At 36.9% G+C, this 22,035-nt stretch overlaps 1 protein-coding gene across 1 annotated transcript; it reads left to right on the forward strand.

Annotated features, from left to right (window-relative positions):
- Positions 1-4,976: 4,976 nt before the first annotated feature.
- Positions 4,977-6,795, forward strand: LOC120634737. The gene is made up of 2 exons (XM_039905513.1): positions 4,977-5,112; positions 6,116-6,795. The coding sequence occupies exons 1-2, from the start codon at positions 4,977-4,979 to the stop codon at positions 6,793-6,795; spliced, it is 816 nt and encodes a 271-aa protein (XP_039761447.1).
- Positions 6,796-22,035: the final 15,240 nt, after the last annotated feature.

Genomic DNA, 22,035 nt, shown 5'->3' on the forward strand with positions numbered 1-22,035 from the left:
GCAACAAATTAAGCTTAATTTTCATAATATATTGACGTTCGAAATTCAAATTCACAATTCTTTTTTATTTATTCCACTACAAGTTAGCCTGCAATCTCACCTGGTGGTAAGTTATGAAGCCTTAGATGGAAGTGGCTAACCTATTAGGGAGTATGGGAGGGGAGTCATACCCCTAATTGGTTTCTACGCGTCATCGCACCGGGACACTTAATCGCAAAAGTTTAAAGAATATGTTATAACACATTTATTACAGCGAGGTTACTATACAATTGATGAATTTCTTAATGACTAGGTTGCTTGGAAGCACCCTGCTCCACTTTTATCTCTCACAAGAAAAATGAATGTTAAATGTAAAATGTTAATTGTAGATGTTGGAAAAGAGCAACTGCTGAGTTTCATGCCGGCTTCGTTTCGGTAGAATCTGCCTTCCTGCCTACCACCGGTTCGATGGTAGAGTCACTACAAACAGACAGACTTGACGTTTCAAAATCGCTTATATTAGGCCTACTTGAAATAAATGTATTTTGAATTTTTTGATGTCAATGTCATTGACATCACGGTAGCAGGCCAAAAAGTTGAGAGAGTGCGAAATTATAAATATTTAGGTACGTCGCTTAATGATACCTGGAGCAGTGATCAGGAAATTAGGTCTCGGATTGAAATAGCTAGAAGTACCTTTACCAAGATGAAAAAAGTACTCTGCAACCGCAGACTTAAGATCCCTTTGCGCATTCGACTCCTGCATTGTTACATCTGGCCCATACTGCTATATGGATGCGAGGCTTGGACTATTAAAGAAGACCTCAGGAAACGCATAGAAGCATTTGAGATATGGACATTCAGACGTATGTTAGCCATTAGTTGGACTCTCAAAGTATCCAATGAGGAAGTTCGGCGACGCGTCAACCAACGGCGTGAACTTTTGCACACCATCAAGATCAGAAAAGTTGCATATCTGGGACACGTGCTAAGGCACGAGAGATATGAGCTCCTTCAACTTATTATGATGGGAAAGGTTGCAGGAAGAAGAGGCGTTGGTCGCAGAAAAAAGAGTGTATCAGAGAGTGGACTGGAATCGCGAGTGCAGCAGAATTATTTCGCCTCGCGAAAGATAGATAAGAATTTACGAAGCTGACTGCCAACCTTCGCTAGTCGGAGAGTCACCGCAAGAAGAAGAAGAATTTTTTGATACTTGATTTCCCAAATTTCCCTTGCTCACCGTTGCGCCTTTGGTGTGTTCTCCTATCATCTCATCATATGGTTGGAATACAAATAAAATGATAAGTTTCACACTGGCAGAGTCTCGGACATTGTCCCGCTATCTCAGAATGTACATTGTTTGTGACCGATAGTTTACGTGTATTGTATGATGTTTCCGCTGTCGGGAATGGTAAAAGTTTAGCTATTGTGCAGGAATGCTCAAAGATATTGCCGTAGTTGCCGTAGTTTATACAGTATTTATAGGAGAACATGACAGGGTAAACTCTTACGAGTGTCATCTGATACAGGCGGTGATAGGGTAGGACTTCGACTTCACTTTCGTTAAGTTAGGTGCGTTTTCAGTAATTAAAATATCACTTGCTTCAACGGTGAAGGAAACCTGCATCCATAACGTTCTTAAAAGCGTGTGGGGTCCACAAATCCCCACCCATTGTGGTGTGGGGCCATTGTAGTGGGCTACGGCCTAAACCCTTCTCATCCTGGGAGGAGAACAGTGCCCTGTATTGGGTCGGTAATGGGTTCATTCAACGATGAAGGAAAACATTGTGAGGAAACCTGCATACCTTAGCAAACCTGCATGTTCTACATAATATTCTCAAAGGTGTCTGGAGTCCACTAATGCGCACTGGGCCAGCGTGACGGCCTTAACATCTTCTCATTGTAGAAGGAGACCCGTGCTTTGTAGTGGGCCGGTTTTTGGTTTATGTGATGATTGTCACAACAAGGTGATAAATTGCAATCGGATAAAACAAAAGCTCATTTTCCAACACAAGTGTTTCAGTATTTCCAATGAAATGACCTAACTGTATTATGTAGGTTCTACGTATAGTCCTCGTTGGTCCGTAAATGCCGTATCGCTAAGCGATTCACTGTGTTCCGGTGTAGTGCTCATGGCAGCAAACATTGACGCTACGGACACACCCTGTTCCAATTTTCCTCTAAAATTCTACCACTAAATACACTTGTAATAGAATTTTTAGGAGAAAATTTCCACAAATGTTTATAATTTGGCAGTGTAAGTTATATTAACTTGTAAGTTATGTAATTAGCATGTTCAACTACGGATTTCAAGGTTCTGCATTTGAATCCCGGTTAAAGGCAAAAAAATATTGACATGCTTTTGTTTTGTCTTATACTCTCAGTAGCAGTCCGGAGTTTTTGGACTGGTATTTTCCATTTCCGTGCCTCGCTAAGTACGTTAGTGTTACTTATCGTGCTATTTATGCATTAACGACAAGGGTTCAGGGGTTCCCTGTTTTAGGGGTTCCTGCAAGCCGTGTTTTTAAGCAATTCAAGCAGCAAGCTGTATTTTAAAAATTTCACTTTTTATTTGATGTTCTAAAATTAAGCGTGATTTTCTCGTTTCGCTTCTTAGCCCTGGCCTTATTCAATTTTTAAGGGTCGAATTTGTATTAAAATAAATCTGCACTAAGCGATAAATAAATAAATAAATATACTGCGACAATACACATACGTTTTATTAATTATTACATAAATGAATTTGTTTAAATTAAGATTTGCATGTCATATATTATGACTAAACATGTATACCTACAATGTTTTATGCAAATAAAAGGATTTGTTTTGATACCGCCATCCAGCCCCAAAGTAACCGTAGCCTGTGTTATGGGTACTAAGATAGCTGATTAATATTTTTACACATAAAAACTTATACTGTTCTCAAGGACCTGTGAAGTCTACCGATCCGCACGTGGCCAGCGTTATAGACTACAGCCTAAGCCCTAATTCTGAGAGCAGATCCGTGCCTTATATTTGGCTGGTGATGTGTTGATGATGATAAAGATGATGAAGTAATAGCAGTTTGGTGCCTAATTCCAGTTCGGCATCTTGACAAAAAAAACCAAACATAAAGAAAACGAATTGTTTTACTCATGCACTTTTTTTTCACCGTTGCCGGAAGAGCATTTCACACCTTTGCGGTACGTCTCGGAAACGTGGATAAAAAACGCTTATTTTTTATTTGATATACCTAAGTAGAAATAAACCCTAAACCCTTCTTTTTCTGAGAGGAGACCCGCGCCCTGTAGTGGGCCGGAAATGAGTTGATGATTAAGAAATAGAGTTAAAAATAAAACTCGCTAAACAATTCTTATTCTATTGTATGCTGTGGATCTCAATCGTTATATTTTTTTTGATAATAAACAAAGGAATTCCATTGTTCTGAAATTGTGTGATGTTGACAAAGGCTCCGGAGTCCGTAACAAATACTCTCACTTGTCTGAATTGCCGTAATTTTGTTTCCGGACGTCCGGCGGATTCCGTTATCCGGACTAAACGCTCCATTCAAATCCTACAGACAGTGTATTCACTTAGTTTCTTTGATAGATATCGCTAAATAGATTGTAGGTTTACGTGGTCAGAGACAATAATGGAAATATGGCTTGCAAACACGGAGGTTTTCGTATCAAAACTAAACATCATGGGTATTGATTTTTTTACTTTCGTGACATTATCTTTGACCTTTCAAAGAATATTATTCTCACATTCATATTTAAAGCCTATAAAATAATATATGTACTACGATAATACACACGGCGTGACGGCCGACTGGCGCTGTGGGCAGCGACCCTGCTTTCTGAGTCCAAATGTTGTGTTATGGGTACCTACTTAGAGATATGATGAATAATTTTATGAATGTAATACACAGAAATACTTTTAGTATACAGATAAACACAGACACTGAAAAACATTCACGTTCATCACACAGACAGTTTTCCAGTTATGGGAATCGAACCCACGGCCTCAGATGTAGAAAGCAGGGCGCTGACCACTGCGCCCACCGACTGTCCACCAGTGTTTTATTTTAAGTACATTATGATGAACATTCTCCTTCCCATTAAAGATATGCCCGATAATGACCACGCTGGGCAGGCGGGTTGGTCATCGCAGGGCTAGACTGATCGCCCCGGCGTCGCTGCTGCCCGACACCGGTCTGTGCCATTTGTTCAGCCTAGCCAATTCGAAGTGGTTATACCGCCACTTGTCGGTCGCCAGAGCCTCGTCGGTTAAACGGCAGGGTGCACCACGTGCAGGTAAGGTTGGCAATTTGGGAGGCTGACTGGTACTAGCCACACCCACTTACACCCCGTTACACTTGGAGCCGTTGGATCCAAGCGGCTCAGAATCGTGGAACTTGGAACTCCCTACAAAAGACCTATGTCCAGCAGTGGACGTCTATCGGTTGATGTGATGATGATGATGATGATGATGAACATTTATATTTTCATGGTTTTTATCTGTATTTTATAAATATTTATGTGTAAATATTATTCATAAAAATATTCATCAGCCATCGTGTATTATGTGTATTAAGATGACTATTGCTTAGCGACGCTTATGCCCGCCTTCCACTGCGAACGGAGCGGACTCCGTACGGACTCCGTTGAGCTCGTTTTGGTAAATTTCATAGAAGTGCATCCACTGTAAAAGAGGGAGCGGAGCGGAGTGAAAGAGTGAAAGAGTTACAAAATTGGTCGCAGAGTCGAGCGGATTCTCAACGGATTCCGTACGGACTCCGTTCGACTCGCAACACAAATTTTCATAGAAGTGCTTCCACCGCAAACTAGTGAGCGGTGCGGCCTGAGCGAGTCAAAAGGAGTCCGTTGTGTCAAGGCATCGAGAACTAGTTTTGAACGGACCCCGCTCGCAACCCCACCCCTCCCTACCGTCTCTGCCGCTCGATAGATTGGCATTCCGTCGGTAGTCTCCGCTGCAACTCAGTGTGCGCACGAGTCATGGAGCGCTTTATCGAAGCCGTGCGACAGTACCCGTGTATATGGAACATAAACGACAAGGATTATCGCCATGGGGACAAAAAAGAAACAGCTTGGAACGAAATTGTGGGTTTAAATATACCTGAAATAAAAGACAGTAAGTACCTATACAATCAATATTTTTTATTATAAATGTTTGACTATTGAGTTTGCAGCCCTTGGACCGCACCAGTAGTATTAAAGTAATTACAAAATACATTGCGAACATTGAAAGCCTCTCTTGTGGCTCGTAATCTATCATTGTTTATCGGAGAAAAAATATTGAAATTGTCTTCCTCTTCTTGATGATAAGTTGATGTAGATGGCGACGACATTAAATAGTTGTGCAATAAACATGTCGCTTTTATTATTTTGTCAACTAATTCAAGTTTACAATCAAATGGTCGACGGTAAGCACGCCATCTACTGGACAATATACCAAAAGCGTTTTCAACGACATTGCGTGCTCTGCAGAGATGATAGTTAAAATGTCTTTTCGCTTGATCTTCGACGGTAGTGTTTGTCGGATACTGTCGAAGTAAGTTCTTACGTAGTGCGAAGGCTTGATCTCCTATAAATACATACGGCACGCTTGGGCCATTATCATCTAAAGACCGATCAGTGGGTAAATCTAATTCATCACTAAATGGTATACCACCATCACTAAAACGGCCCATAGACCCAACATCAATTACTATAAATTTTTTGTAAGCATCAACAACTGCCAGTAATACGACAGAATAGAATTTTTTATAATTAAAATAGGAACTTCCTGAATGCGGGGGACATTTGATTGCAACATGTTTCCCATCAATGGCTCCGACACAATTTTTAAATTGCCACCTCAAATTAAAATCATCCGCTATTTTTTCCCAATCTTTCCTTGTTGGTGTTTTCATATACGTGGGTTGCATTTTATCCCATAAAGCAGTGCATGTATCATTTACTGCCCTTGAAACAGTGACTTCACTAATTCGATAATTATACCCTAGTGTTCTAAATGAATCGCCCGTTGCCAAATACCTGAAAAAAAAAGAAAGATTAATATTAAATAATCGACTAATTACTTAGTAACATAGTAACGAACTATTTTTATAATTAAATAAGTTTCTTTGTTTTAGCTAAAATAGCGAAATCCGAGTGGAAAAAATTAAGAGACAATCACCGAGATAGCCTCAAAAGACAAAAGAGCGGCAAAACAGGCCAGGCTGCTTCTTCTGTGAATACTTGGAAATATGCACAAATTATGGAATTTTTGATTCTTTATATGAAAAATCGAGAAAGATCTACTAATTTAACAAACTCACAGCCTACTCAGAATACCAACACTGAACAATCCACACAAGACTCCGGCAATGAACCATCCGGCCATCACACTACACAAGTTTCTTCGTATGAAGAACAATCGACTACGTCGATTGTAGCAGATAATGCATCAGAAGAAGTAGAAAGTACACCACAAACTCAACCAACACGAAAGAGAAAGAACGATGACATTATTGATATTATTAGAGAAATAGAAAACAATCATATAAGACGTCAAGAAGATAGAGATATTAGAAGAAAAGAGACAAAGCATCCGATCGAAACATTTTTCCAAAGTATGGGACAAACAACAAAATCAATGCCAACGTATCTGCAAAATAGAATCAAAAAAAAGGTTTTAGAAATTGTATGTGAGGCGGAAGAAGAATTCGAAACTTATAACATAGCTTCAAGTTACGGTTATTCTACATCATCAGAATCCACGCCCACACTAGCACAACCAAATCAGTCTCCATCAACCTATCAACACTTATAATAATAAACGATTAAAATTACATTAATGCACGATTTTGGGTTAAAGCATAATAAAACTGAATACCCACTCATTAACATCATGAGGTTTTATTTCTTACCTTAGAGTTACCGCAAGTTTTTCTAGTGGTGAAAAAGCTTTTCTAAAGTTCGTGTCTTGTTTCTTTATATCTTCTTTTATAAGTGACAGTATTTCATCAAACTGTTCTCTGCTGACTCGAAAATAATTTTTGAAATACTCATCTTGTAAATCGTAAAACATTCGTAGTAAATCGCCCTTGATAGGTCTCTCTCTGATATGGTTGCTTATCCAAAATCTTGGTTTGCGACGCTTCTTTTTCTTATTATAACTGTAGAGTAGCAAACATTTACTTATTGTATTCAGAAAATCATCTTCACTAGAATCGTCCGACATTATCACTTTTGAAGAATACAACAAACACGTCTCGGTCCCGCCACGAGTCCTCTGACACTGGCCCGCTCCGCATCGCATGGCGCACGCACAGATGGAAGCACACAAACTCGCTCATCTGACCCATTTCATTTTCTACCTAGCTCACTCCGCTAAACTTGGTGGTAATGGAAGGCAAAAATCAGTTTTCTGTGAAACTATTTCTTAGTGGAAGGCAAGATTATTTTGCTCCGTTCCGCTCATCTATTTACCGCTCATTACCCTTTGGCAGTGGAAGGAGGGCTTTACTTTGGGGCTAGATGGCGATGTGTGTATTGTCGTAGTATATTTATTTATTACTAGCTGTTGCCCGCGACTTCATCTGCTTTTGATTTTGTTTTTTGATGTGGCATTAAATTTAGTTGTAGGTCGGTTATAATTCGTCGGAGTTATGTTGTAAAATCGTGAAACACTTTCATCCCCTCTCCCAAAGGAACCGAGCTTAATGTGGGGATAAAAATTACCTTATATTACTTCTAACACATCCAAGAATATGTGTACAAAGTGTCATGAGGATCGGTTAAGTAGTTTTTGCGTGAAAGCGTAACAAACAAACTTACATTGACATTTATAATATTAGTAGGGATAGGGATAGGGATTAAGCTGACCCCGCGAATTTCATTGCGCCTCAATATTTTGTACATCACAATGCCTTTGTACAATATGTACTGCTCATGTTACTCCGGATACATGCAGCTCTCTTTAGGCCACATCAACTGTTCTACGTTTATAGACAAACTGACGTGCGCTGTCAGCTGTGTTTTTTCCTAACGGCTACATTATTCTTTTGATTTAAAAAATATTGTTTTATCCTATTCCGGACTAACAGAAATCCAACAAATCAAAAATAATTAGAAATCGGTTAGAGGAAACCGTTCTCAAGTTATAAACTAACACGACTTTGTTTTGTTATATATACTAGCTGTCCCGTCGAACATCGTACTGCGGATATTTTTTTTTATGAATGCTATATTTTAATACTTATAATCCTATTCCGGACTAAGAGAAATAAAAAATTAAATATCATTCAAATTGGTCCAGCCGTTCTTCAGTTGTAAATGGTGTAACTAACACGACTTTGTTTTGTTATATACACTAGCTGTCCCGTCGAACATCGTACTGCGGATATTTTTCTTTTATGAATGTTATATTTTAATACTTATAATCCTATTCCGGACTAAGAGAAATCCAAAAAATTAAATACCATTAAAATTGGACCAGCCGTTCTTGAGTTATAAATGGTGTAAGAAAGAAAGAAAGAAAAATCGTATTTATTGTCACACATTTGTGTAAAATGTTACATTTGTGAAATAAAATAATTGTTTAAGTATAAAAATTAAAAAAAATATGTGTGACAAAGGAGCTGGCTCAGTATAGCTGCAAACTAAAACGCGCAGCACTGGTTTTCAGCCAGCCCTATTAACTAACACAACTTCCTTTTATATATATATATATATATAGGTTATTATATTAATTGCAGTGCAGGCAGGACACCAAAATTATATCCCCTGATTATATGCCCTGCCAGGGGATATAATTAACGTGTCCACCTGCTAAAGCACGGGAACATGGAATAGGAGCAATTTACCCCCGTTTACTATTATATCATTTATTATTTTTCTTTTCTTTTTTTTTTTAATTTTTAACAATGATTAAAAATAAATTAAAAAGTACTATTAAAAATTTATTAAAAAAAAAACTTCCACCCTCCGCTTGCGGGGCTTTTGAATACCCAAGCAACCGGTGGTCAGGGCTCCAGAGTGAGGAACCTCCTCACAATAAGCGCCGTTTCAAGGACTACTGCCTTCTGTATCCGACCCTTGATCCAACAACCAAGCGAAAGCTTCTTGAGATGTTGGTCGAAGCTTTTCGCGACAAGACCATTGACTGAAACGACGATCGGAACAACAACGGTCGACTCAACATTCCACATGGCGGTAATCTCGTGAGCAAGGTCCAAGGTCCCCCGTTTATTATTACAAATATATTATTTGGATATTATTTCCACTTGTGCGCCAGTGCTCTGAGAGTTGATAACGCTGTAGGAGAAGATACATTTATATCCTTTCCCCGGGAAGATAATTGTCTCCTGCCCATGCTAGCAGTGCTGATACCGATGGCTTAACTTGCTCTTCGAGTCACCGCCAAGTTTCGAACTGGGCTGGTTCTACCCGGGATTCGAACCAGGACCACGAGGTCCGTAGTCAATCATGCCATCAACGAGTGTGATTAGCAGAACTAATGAATGCTAAGTAAATAACCGGAGGACACCTTTAATTATTAAGAACCATTAGCAGTAGATGTGGAGTCGAATGAAGTCAATGAACTCCCACCGTCAAGTAACACGTCTAAGAGAAGATATAACACTCTCAAAAATGGTAAAAATTAAGGTGCATGCTGATAAATGGGATTGAAAGAACAAAATATAAATAATCTTTGTAGTTCTTCACAGCAAAATAGACATAAAATGTTTGTCTTCAACACATTTCTGACTAATAGACGAAAAATAATGACAAAAGTTACTGTCAAGGTAAATTTGAAGCACGTTTTTCTTAATTATGTATATTTTACTTAATTATATATTAAATACTAAAAAAAAGTATTTATATAATTTTATAGCGATAAGGCCGCCCATTGTAACTGTGTAACATTTTTTGTTTTTTTGTTTATAATTTCATTCCATTAGGTGTACAATAAAGTGTATTTTACATTTCATTCATAAATATCGGTACACGAACTATAAGACAATTTATGAAAATTATGAAAATTAAGCTTAATTTTATATACTCCGCGAAAGGCAGGAGAATCTGTATGGCGTAATTTATAATTTCTTCAATCCTTATACTCCACACCAAACAGATCTTCGGCAATGTTCCCTCTCAAAGTAACGCCTGTTTCTATCCAATATATGAATAGAATTTTATTATAATTTCACGACCGCTCTTAACAGTAACAGTTTAATCATTAAACTTATAAAAAGGACTATAAATTAATCTTGGTTATGAATTATTGCTTAATTGTTCTAATTAGGTTGCATTAACATAGTTTAAAGATGCATTCTTCTTAAAAATACTCATTCAAAATCAGCCTTCTGAACCAGTAGTAGAGGCACTGAAAACGGATACAGTTGAGTTTTTGCAAATTGGTTATACTTTGGGTGGTAGTGGTGTACTTTGAACTTATCTGATCGTAAAACGATCGAGTATAATTATTGTTGCTGTTATTATTATTTTTTTAATTCGAACCGCCCCTGACCCACGTCTAATATCTAGTGTTAGGGTCTCAGAAGCTAAGCTACGAAAAAACGAGAATTACTTAGAACGATAATTATGAGTACTTCTCCCTCCAATCAGCACGTGTAGCTTTCTGGCTCCCAATACCGATATCAATTACAGCAGAAACAGCCAATCAAGAAAAACCATGATTCATTAAAGGAAACGTATCTTTCGATTGTCTTGCTATAGTAATTCTTTTAGAGAATTAAAAAAACTTAGGGTACTATTTGTCTTGGAAGCTGTTTTGGGATGTTGAAAACTGAACTATTTTACCTATCTACGGCAAGAGAGTAGCTCTTGAGAAAGTTTAGCGCGTTAAAATAAAATGTCACCGCGCGATGTTTAAAAAAAGATGTGAGGTGTCACGGGACGTCTGGATTGTTACCTATTTATTTTCAGTTTAAATTCTTCTTTTACAAATGGCGTTGATTTTTTTTTCAAAAAACATTGAAATCTTGAGCTAAAATTAATGGTAACTTATGTTAATCGGTTATGCGTTTCCCGCCGTGGTGAAGCTTCGCCACGCCAACCATCAGGTTTACCGTGCGCCTATAGGTACATGTTTTACATCAAAAACCAAAATAAACTCGAAAGAAGCCATGGGCGGGTGCTTGTATACAACTAAAAGTAGTAAGTAAGCTATAAATTCTTTATTACACAAATTACAATTTGTAATTAAATAAGTAGCTTGTATTTGATGGCACAGTTCTTGAGATAAATCGCTTAGCGGCGTGCCATTGGCGACACTTAGCCCGAAGCCAGATGCTCTTACTAGATCAGAGAAAATTGCAAACACTGCTTCGGTCGGCGATTGACCCTGGGACCTCCCACTTATAAAATCACCGCGATCACCGCTGCTCAAGGGAGGTTGCTAATTTAAAAAAATGCTATAGCTTTATAGCTTACTATTAATTTATTGTGAGATGGTGATAACAAAAAAAAAACCCGGATATGTTTGTTGTGGGCTTCATAGACCAGGGCGCGTTTGGAACCCTCGTTGCATTAGGTTTAAGTTGGCGAACGAAGTTATCGCCATCCCATTACAATTATCTATAAACGGATATATATAACGGATCGGGCTGAAATTTTGCACACAGATAGCACAACGTAGGCATCCGTTAAGAGAGTATTTTATAAAATTTCAACTCTAAGAGGGTTAAATGGGGGATGAAAGTTTGTATAAAATCTATCTATAAAATATATTTATCAATTTTTTTTCAAGTTTAATTTATGAAACTTTGATTTTAGGTTTTCGAGTAAAAATAAAGAAATAAGTGTTTCACAAATTTAAAATTTCCAACTCCTAATATAGACATCAAGTAAGGTGATGAAAATTTATATGAAAGTTTTTGATTTTCTAAGTAATTTACGTTCATATTTTCTATTTGCAGCGAGACATTTTTTAAACCTTTGTAGTTAAAATTTACCAAATCAAAAAATTGTAACTTAACGTGAGCGAAGCCGCAAGCAAAAGCTAGTGTTAACATACTCGTATATGTATGAACGCTTCATAAGTGCCTGTGATAGGCTGTGACGAACTTCCGGGAAATAGGATATATTATATCTAGTAACAGTTATTGAATAGAAGCAGATCCTTCCAATAGAATATTCTGGGTTTTTCAGACGTTATTTAAATTATTTTCAACTCTCTGGAATGGAATTTTAGCCGCGTTTCAACCTATAAAAGCCAGGTGCGGCCGATTCATTAGGGAATTAGAATGTAAATTATTGCGCCGACCGCAATATACCTACCGGTAACACAAAACGTTCTGACTCACCGCTTGATTTATCATTCCCTCATACTTTAAACATAAATAAAAATTTAAATAACCCATGACAGCTGTAAAATACAACTGTTACGGCCGGTTGGCGCAGTGGGCAGCGACCCTGCTTTCTGAGTCGTAGGTGGGTTCGATTCCCACAAGTGGAAAAATGGTATGATGAACTTGAATGTTTTTTCAGTGACTGGGTGATTATTTGTATATTATAAGTATTTATGTGTTATATTTTTATTAATAAATTTGAATTTTGAATAGCTACACACGTTTGTATTTACTGCTTAAATTATATTAAAGAATAAAAGTTTTAATAGAATCCCGGTTTTACCGTGTTATCCAAATATTTGTTATTGTAACATTTTACTGTCACTCGAATAGGTACAAAGCTGTCGATTTTCATTCGAATCAGTTCACTCAATTGGCATCTGAGTTTAGAGTTTTTGATGAATTTATCTTCAATTGTCCATTTCTTCCACAATGATTTTCTATTAAAATTATTGTGAGTGGCTTTACCCTTTTGGTTTAATAGTTACCATACCTACGTTTACGAATGATTAGGACACAAGTTCAATTCCCGTACTCTAAAGCATAAGATTTTTTCGCTCCTAACCACGTCGATTTTGACTATCGACTATCGATAATGTAATTTATGTATCTTGTTTTAAAACACAAATTAATTTTACGTTTGAACACTAAACTACCTTGCCTAAATTAAAAACAGTAGGTACAGTATATACAACCCTAAAACATGTGATATTAGGTCCTTTTTGTTTTGACGTTACAGTGTTTCGATACTCGAAAACGAAGTCATGGTTGCGAGAGTACCAATTTCAAACTAAGTATAGCTGAAGCTCTCATCATCATTAACTAGCCTTTAATAGTCCAATCCGGTACATTGAAAATTAACTTAATTTGCTATACTCCGCGAAAAGTAGGAGAATCTGTATGGTGTAATTGAATAAATTATAAATTACACCATACAGATTCTCCTGTTGTCCGCGGAGTATAGCAGTTAAAGCTTAATTTTCATAATTGTCTACACAAATCAATCCAATGTTCAAATCCAATACTGTGTAGACAATTTCAGCATCGGCCCAGGGTTATAACGTTCGTTGTTTCACCAGCGTGCTTCGGAGAGTAAATTATGACAAGTCTAGGATAAAACTAAAGGCAAGGCAAAACCGCAGCGTGAAACTTGCGTCCTCAGCGATGTCAAAGTTTTATTCTAGCGTGCCATGAGAAGCGCGTCTTCTAGCAGAAGTCACGTGATTGGTCGCCATCAGAAAGCCCTTACTGACGTTAAGTAACGTAACTAAACCTGTTGAACTCCGACGAACATTAGAAAAAATAAGAGCAGCATAGAGGGTGCTTACATCCTCTTAATCTCTTTACGGCTGAGATTCAAAACATCAACCTAAATTAGAAAGACGCCAAGTTTTACGGAACCCGAGACTAAACATAAAAAAATCACGCCTATCGATGCCACTCAGACGGTTGTTATTGATATAATCTATTGTAACTTGAATACAAAGAAATTGCCTTCTATTGAAATCAGTTCATTCAATTCGCGTCACTCTGAACATCTTCATTTATTGGCGAATTTCGGGTTATTTTATTGTCACCGTATTTCTTTTTAATTAAATATTTCATTGGAATTATCAGCAGTTGTACTGCTGAAATAAATCCATTTCATGATAATAATCGAATTCGCCAGTAACAATTTGGCCTCAAGGCAAGAATAAACTGACGATGACTTGGCATCCTACTAGCAATAAATAGAAAGAAAGAAAAAACATTTATTCATGTTAAGTGTTACAAACAGTACATCTTATAATAATACAGTAACAACATAGTATACAACATACAATGTCTGTGTGTAACACCAGACAGAAAGGGTGTATAGCGTATCCTTTGATTGGTAGTATTGTTGCACCGACGAAGCAATTTAGACGCGTTTGTTTGGCCACAGCTTTAGACTTAATTATCAGTTCTAACCCATCAGTTTTAAATAAAAGACAAGATTTTATGCAAAGAAACCTACGTCCAAACATGTACTAATACTACAACGGACGCGAGTAAAGATGCCTTACTTTAGGACTAAACTTTAGTTGGCATTTATAAAAACTTCAGTATTTACCGCCATTTTACGAAAAAAATGCCCGCAGATGCGCTGACGCCGAGCGACAAGATTGAGATTTTTAGATACTCCCTGACAATGTGGACGCAGTGGCGTGCATAGAGGGTATGCACAGGGTATGCAGATTATATAAATTGAAGAAAATCTCCAGTACGAGTTATAAAAAACTTAAGGATAGGCATTGCAAGAGTTATAAAAAGCTTACCCTTGAGTATTTATAACTGGTACTGGAGATTTCCTCAATTTTGTATCATCTGCATACCCTGTGCATACCCCCTATGCACGCCACTGTGTGGACGCATACTTAGACTTATGATTGGTTCTAACCTACTAGTTATAAATAAGAACCAAGATTCTATAGAAGGAAACCTTCGTCCAAAAATCCAAAATAAGATGTTTATAAAATTGTTCGCAGATGTTTATTATTGTCACCGTTCATTGTGACTCGAATACAAAGCGGTCGATTTCCATTCAAATCAGTTCACTCCATTTACGTTACTCTGAACAACTATTATTAGGAAGTGTTGGGTTATTTTATTGTCACCTTATTTTTCCTCGACGTGTTGTCGTCCAAAATTATCACGTTGGAGCTTTTAGTGAATTAAAACACCTTGGAATGTGTCGTTATGTCTTGTAGCTCTGCAGATGTTATTTACGAGTATATATATCAACTATGAGCATCGTGATAAAACAATACAATCAAGAACATACAGAACCCTCATTCAGCCATTACTGCATGAATTACAGGCAAAAAACAGTGAAAATGCCCCGCGTCCTTTCACTTTACACCCACGCAATGTTATGGTAAACGTCCACCCAGTGGCGTTCCTAGGGACTTGAATTTGTGCAAGCCCAGTTACCTAAAGGACAAATTTAACTCGTCATGATATTTTAGTCACTGGTCTTGTTGTGCTAAATGACAAACAATATCAAATAATCTTTGACAAACACTACGATTAGGGTCACACACGCTATTGGTGATTGGAAATTTCGATTGATAATTTGTTGGGTAAAGAACTTTCTATGCGCTGTTTGCCAAAATTTAAAAATAATAAAAGCGCGGTAGGACGACATTAGGTCATCCTAGTTCGGCTGGTTGCTACCACAGAGTCTACCTGCCAGAGTAACGTAGCGCTTGCAGTAACATAGACAAAGAGTACAACATTATTGAGCAAAAGTTAACACATTGTATTTATAACCTCATTGCTATCAACTCTTAATTATTTTGTGAATTTCATTTCGGAATAATCGAGAAAAATTTAAATGAGATATTTATTGGAACGCAAGCCCGGCTTTTCGGCTTCTATGGTAGTACCGCGACTGCGTGCATCCCCATTTTATGGTAAACCTTTAGAACATTAGAGTTCAAATAATTACTGTGAAATGCTAAATGGAATGAAGTGACCAAACGCCTGTTCGAGAAACACTACTAAAGTGGAGTGGTTTTTGATGCTTCAATATTAGTCGTGTACACGGTTTCTGTGTGTTCTTAATTCTGTGTGTTATCGTTTACTTACCTCGACAACGTTCTGACAACATTATTCCAGAACCTTGGGACCCCAGTGCCCTATAACTCAATTCAATTCAATTTTATTTATTTGTTGATAAAGGTGAATAGGTGTTACAGAAAAAAATATGTCGATCTTAACTGTACCACGCCAAACTAGAATGCAAATTGTTGTCAGGTTAGTATTTAAATTTTAATTGATGTTACTACTACATACAATTAAGATATTGGCAATAACAAAAATAACATTAATAACAATAATATTTATTTATTTATTAATAAAAATATGAAATAAAGTTTTTAATAATACAATACAATTAATAAAATAATAAATTACAATTAGGTTTATATGGGCACATGTCATAGAATACAAATAAATTAATAATTACTAATGAATGCAATTTTAAATATTCATCAACAGCATAAAAAATATTGAAATAACTGATCATTAAAACATTTTATGTCATTTATTAGTAACTTAATTTCGTCAGGTAATTTATTGAATATTTTTATCGCCATAATGAGGATCTCAGGAAACGTCTAGAAGATGTGGGCCTATCGACGCCTGCTGAAAATCAGTTGGACTCAAAAGGTTACCAATGAGGAAGTCTTGCGACGAGTTGGTTGTCAGCGCGAACTTTGGAAGACCGTCAAAAAGAAAAAAGTTGCTTATCTAGGGCATGTGCTTCGGCATGATAGATACAGGCTACTGCAACTGACAATGATGGGCAAAGTTGCTGGAAAGAGACGCATCGGTCGCAAGAGGAAGTCTTGGTTGCGCAATATTAGGGAGTGGACTGGGATCGCGAGTGCCGCCCAGCTGTTTAGCCTCGCGAGAGAAAAGGAAAATTATCGAAAACTGACAGCCAACCTTCACTAGTTGGAGAGGCACCTAAAGAAGAAGATCGCCATAATGTAAAAACTATTGTTATAGAGAGGGGTTTATGTGCGGGGAATCTTAATCTAGGTATTTGTATTAAGTTTATTTTCAAATTCCGTAAACATGATTTTTTGTTAAACTGTGTGCATGGTTGCATTGGCTGCTTAGCTTGACTTCAACTGGCTCCAATACGGCTATACTCATCACAGATTTAATCACGCAGTATCGTCCGCTGAGTAATAAAAATAATAAAAAAATATACTACGACAATACACACACATCGCCATCTAGCACCAAAGTAAGCGTAGCTTTTGTAATGGGTACTGAGATAGCTGATGAATATTTTTTTATGAATATTATACACATAAATACTTATAATATACAGATAAACACCCAGACACTGAAAAACAATCATGTTCATCACACAAACGCTCTCCAGTTGTGGAGTGAATCTAATCTTTCTAAAGTACAAAAGGTACGGTTCGCCTGTCCTAATAGAAATTCTTATATTATAAAAAAATTAGAGCAAAGAAATTAAATAAACAAACTCTAAATTTGTTGACGCAAAGTTTAGCAAACATAAAACCTCATTAGTTGGACGAAATAATTTACTAAGATTCGAATTGTTTCAGAGATATTTAATATCTCAGTTGAGCGTTCAAATAGGAGAATTAAACATGAACGTTCAACGCAGAACGTTCATGTTTAATTAAACTATACTAATCTACTTATAAATTATACTCACTTACTAAACAGGTCAGGTAATCATGGAGAGTAAACTCTTGCGAATCTCATCTGAGTGAGGCCTTCAAGTTAGACCAGCTTGAACCTAAGCAGCACAAGGTTTCCTTCGAGCTGGAGGATCAATCTGCACTGGGCCAGCGTGGTGACCCTTCTCATTGTGGGAGGAGACCTGTGCCCTGTGGTGGGCCGGTAATGGGTCGATAGAATGATGACATAGGTCAATAACTGCTAATGCTTAAAGCAGTATTATTTTAATATTGTTAACGTTTTATATCAGCGTTTAAAGATAACCTTGACGACCTAAAAATAAGCGTTATTTTTAGGTCGTCAAGGTTATCTTTAAACGAAGGTAGTGAGCGTATCGACTTTAATATACATGTTTAATTCAGAAAGTAAGTAGATACCTACCTTATACAGAGATAAAATGATTCTAATATATAAGACGGCCGATTGGCGCAGTGGGCAGTGACCCTTCTTGGTGAATCCAAGGGCATGGGTTCAACTCCCATGTGGAAAAATGTTTATGTGATGAACATGCCTGTTTTTCAGTAACTGGTTGTTTATCTGTATATTATAAGTATTTTTTTTACCTTTATTATTCATAAAAAATATTCATCAGTCATCTTAATACATACGAAACAAGGTACGCTGAGTTTGGGGCTAGATGGCGATGTGCGTTTTAGTAATAATATTAATTATAGTATTTGTTACGAAACCGACTCGTCATTTTAGCACAATATCAGGTTGCTGCGTAATTCGCCGCTTTGCTATAGGTACTCGCGGCCTTCCTTCACCTCACTTCGATGAGAACGGACACCATTTGTAGACTACCAAAACTTAAATGTATTTAATATGTAGACATAGACCACAAAAGGACTTCATTTTTTAAAACCACGCTTCGGGACAGCTTCCAAATATAACTTACTGTCGTAATATTTTTATTTATTTATTTATTCATTTTGTTAGTTGAAGGTTTCAGCAATGGTGTTTCACAAATGTAAATTCTGTCTCCTGGAATAAAAAGTAGCGTTTGTTACTCTTTTCAAATATCTCTTTGCCAAAAATCTAATTGATTGATTGCTTAATTAGCGTAGCGCAAACAACCAACCTTTTGCATTCATAATTTTAGAATTGTTTAGCTACAAGCATAGTACTTATACAACGTGTAACCGAATTACAAAATGATATTGAAGGATGCAAAAGTATATGTCATAAAGAATCACCCTGTAAAAATATTAAATCAAAAGAAGCATATTTACTTTTCCATACAAACATATTCGAAACATTCTAAGTGTTTTCTTATGACATCCCTATTGAAGATAAAAGAGCGACACGCGCATAGTACCAACGTTACGCGACGCGTAGGTACCTAATAAAGTGACAGGAGTCATATGATTTTAATTTCGCATGTGATGTTAAGGCTGTATCAGATTTCTTTCATTAATAACTATGGCATTGGTTTATTCAAAAACTATAAGGTTTTCGGTTTCACAGATAAGTCTCAGAAGTGATGTATTATTTCGGGTTTCATTTACACGTTATATATAATTATAATGTGGCTTGCGCCTAAAATTTCCTTGTATTACCTAAACGTAAATGTAAACGAGAGTTAACGCCATCCCTCTTTATAAAATCCGTGAATAGAACCACGAACTCTTTACGGCTTAGGTAAAACTAATATAAGAAGGGTCGCTGGAGGTATGGCGAAGGTGAATGACACGTGATGAAAAGGGTAGGATTTAGTTCACCGAGCGGGCCGGTTCATTTATTTAATGTATATTAACTTGGCCACCAGCCGTTGAATAAAACCTACTATCCGATTTTTTTTTCACGAAAACATTTAATAAGTTAATAGTATCATTTTTATATCTATGACACACAAACGACGTGGCATGGGTTGCCTCTCAAAATGACAAGGGTCACATTTCAGCAAGCTGGCAAAGTGTAGATCGGTAGACTTCACACGCTTTTGAAAACATAACGGAGAGTTTTCAGACATACAGTTTTCCTCACATTTTCTTTCTTAAGCTAGCTATATTTTTGATTGTTTGTTTGAAATCTTTATTGCACACACACATTTTATACAAAGAAAACACATATACAGAAGAAACTTGAAAAAAGAGCGTGCCAAGGCGGTCTTATCACTAAAGCGATCTCTTCCAGACATCCTTGACCTATACCACAATTAAATCATCTAACTCACATCCTGGGGTAGCTGGAAGAGATCTCTTATAGAGATAAGCCATACGTATTTCTTTTGTACACTTCATTTATCTTATGTTCACAATCACAATTTATGGTACATAAATAATAAATAAATAAATTTTGACGTTAGGAAAAACGAAGGAACGGGTTGGTATAATTATAATAAACTACTTACGTATAAATTCTTATACTACTAATTGCTTAAAAAAAAAATAATAAAATTTATTAGGTGTGTGACTGTGAGTGTGCGCGTGTTTGTATGTGTGTGTGTGTGTATGTGAGTGTGCGCGTGTTTGTATGCGTGTGTGTGTGTGTATGTGTCTGTGTGTGTGTTTGCGTGTCAGGGTGTGTGCAGGCAACCAGTAGCGCATAAAACAAATAGGTACAGAAAATTCCTCACGATGTTTTCTTTCACCGTTGAAGCATGTAAAGGATCATTATTTGTCTCTTTCAGCTGAACATCTCTGAAGCGGATAATTTTAAGTGTGTTATTTTAATTATTTATGTATTTCATATAAATTGAGGATGTTATATATTTTTTATGTAATATATTTATATTATAGTTATACATATATATATATATATATATATATATTTTATTTATATTATTGTATAATTTTAAATCTTATTTATTGCACCACCTATATCTTTTCTGTTTTTTCCTTTTACGCCATTGGTTGCCTCGAAGAAATCGCTACGTAGCGATAGGGACACAAAATTGTACTCTCTCGATGTGTATTTATATCTCTGTAACTACTTTTTTTCTTTGGTGTACAATAAAAGTGTAATCATTCATTCATTCATTTATATGACAGCTCAGCCGACTCCAGGCTAATGGTCTTCTCCGGGTAAGTACTATCGCCGCAAAGCAGCATTGTTGCAATGCTGTGTTCCGTTCTGAACGGCGTGGTTGCCGTTGTAACTTCAGGCGCATGAGACTCAAAACCTCCGCCTCAAATTGATTGGACAAAGGGGGGCATGTTGCATCTTCCCTGCAAAGTGTTGCTCTGTTCATAGGCGATGGGTTGGAGGGGTTTTCCCCATACGATCAGGCAGGCCATCTGCTTGGTACGTCAATTATTAGTATAAAAATAGTAAAATTGGTTGTCTGTAAAGTCGGCTTACTGACGATAGTTGAACGTGACGACGTCGTAAGAAAATACTGATGGAATGGTTGCATTTTTCAAAAGAAAATTTTAATTTTATTATCGTTGCTATTAACAATTGACACCACATTCACTTTTCCACTGCACTTCATCCTTGCCGAAAACATGTAAATGTATTATTGTATAGAAGCTGTCCACGCGGACGCATCGTTCACTCAAGTAGGAGAGAGACAGATGTCGAACGCGGAGGCCGACTGTGCCTCTTTGTCGGTCGTTCCGCGCTCTCGCTTGCACTTCAAGCCTTGAATGGAACGCCTCAGAGCGAGGTAACGCCGTATACGTCATGTTTTTTCGTGCATGCAGCCGGCTCCATCGAATTATAATCGATATTATATCTCGACAACGTCAAAAACCTACGAGAAAAGACGCCATTATAATAATAATAATAATAACGTTTAATTCAGATAAAAATCCATAGCTACAACAATAACAATTATCTTATTTACTATATTCTAAACTAAAATTGTTCAAACCTATAAATAATAAAAAATTAGGAATCTCCTAACTAAGTTAAGTACCCTCTTGAGCACTTGGTGTGTGAGTGTGTACCAACCCAGTGCTCCATAAAGGGATTTTTCCTTTTATTTTTTTCCATTAAAAGTTATTTAGTTACACACCGTTGCCGCTGTATCCGCCGTCTGAGGAGCGTGCTAGCCTTTGTGCTTAAAAAAGATGTATCGCCTATTATTATATTCCTTCTGGCCACATATTTTCATCCATAAACACTGATAACTTACTATTAGGGATATCAAATTTATAAGCTTCATATCGTTTTGCCTGTTTCATTCTTATCCCTATCCCTATCCCTACTAATATTATAAATGTGAATGTTAGTTTGTTTGTTACTGCAAAAACTACTTAACCAATCCTCATGAAACTTTGTAAAGATATTCTTGGAATTGTTAGAAGTAGTATAGGATACTTTTTATCCCGACATTAAGCTCGGTTCTTTTGGGAGAGGAGATGTAAGTGTTGGACGATTTTACAACTTCGACAAATTATAACCGATTTAAAAAATTATTTTGGTTCTATAGAGGTTATAATATGTGTTTAATTTTGCCCAAACTTTGTGAAGATCTGATGAATGTGGTTGGAGATAGA

The sequence above is a fragment of the Pararge aegeria genome, chromosome 25 (genome assembly GCF_905163445.1).
Source record: "Pararge aegeria chromosome 25, ilParAegt1.1, whole genome shotgun sequence".
Classification (NCBI taxonomy): Eukaryota; Metazoa; Arthropoda; class Insecta; order Lepidoptera; family Nymphalidae; genus Pararge; species Pararge aegeria.

Excerpts from the sequence above, each read along its gene's own strand:
- LOC120634737 (XM_039905513.1), top strand. The coding sequence starts at position 4,977 with ATGGAGCGCTTTATCGAAGCCGTGCGACAGTACCCGTGTATATGGAAC. Across the intron at positions 5,113-6,115 it reads TATACCTGAAATAAAAGACA|CTAAAATAGCGAAATCCGAG; the intron begins GTAAGTACCTAT and ends TCTTTGTTTTAG.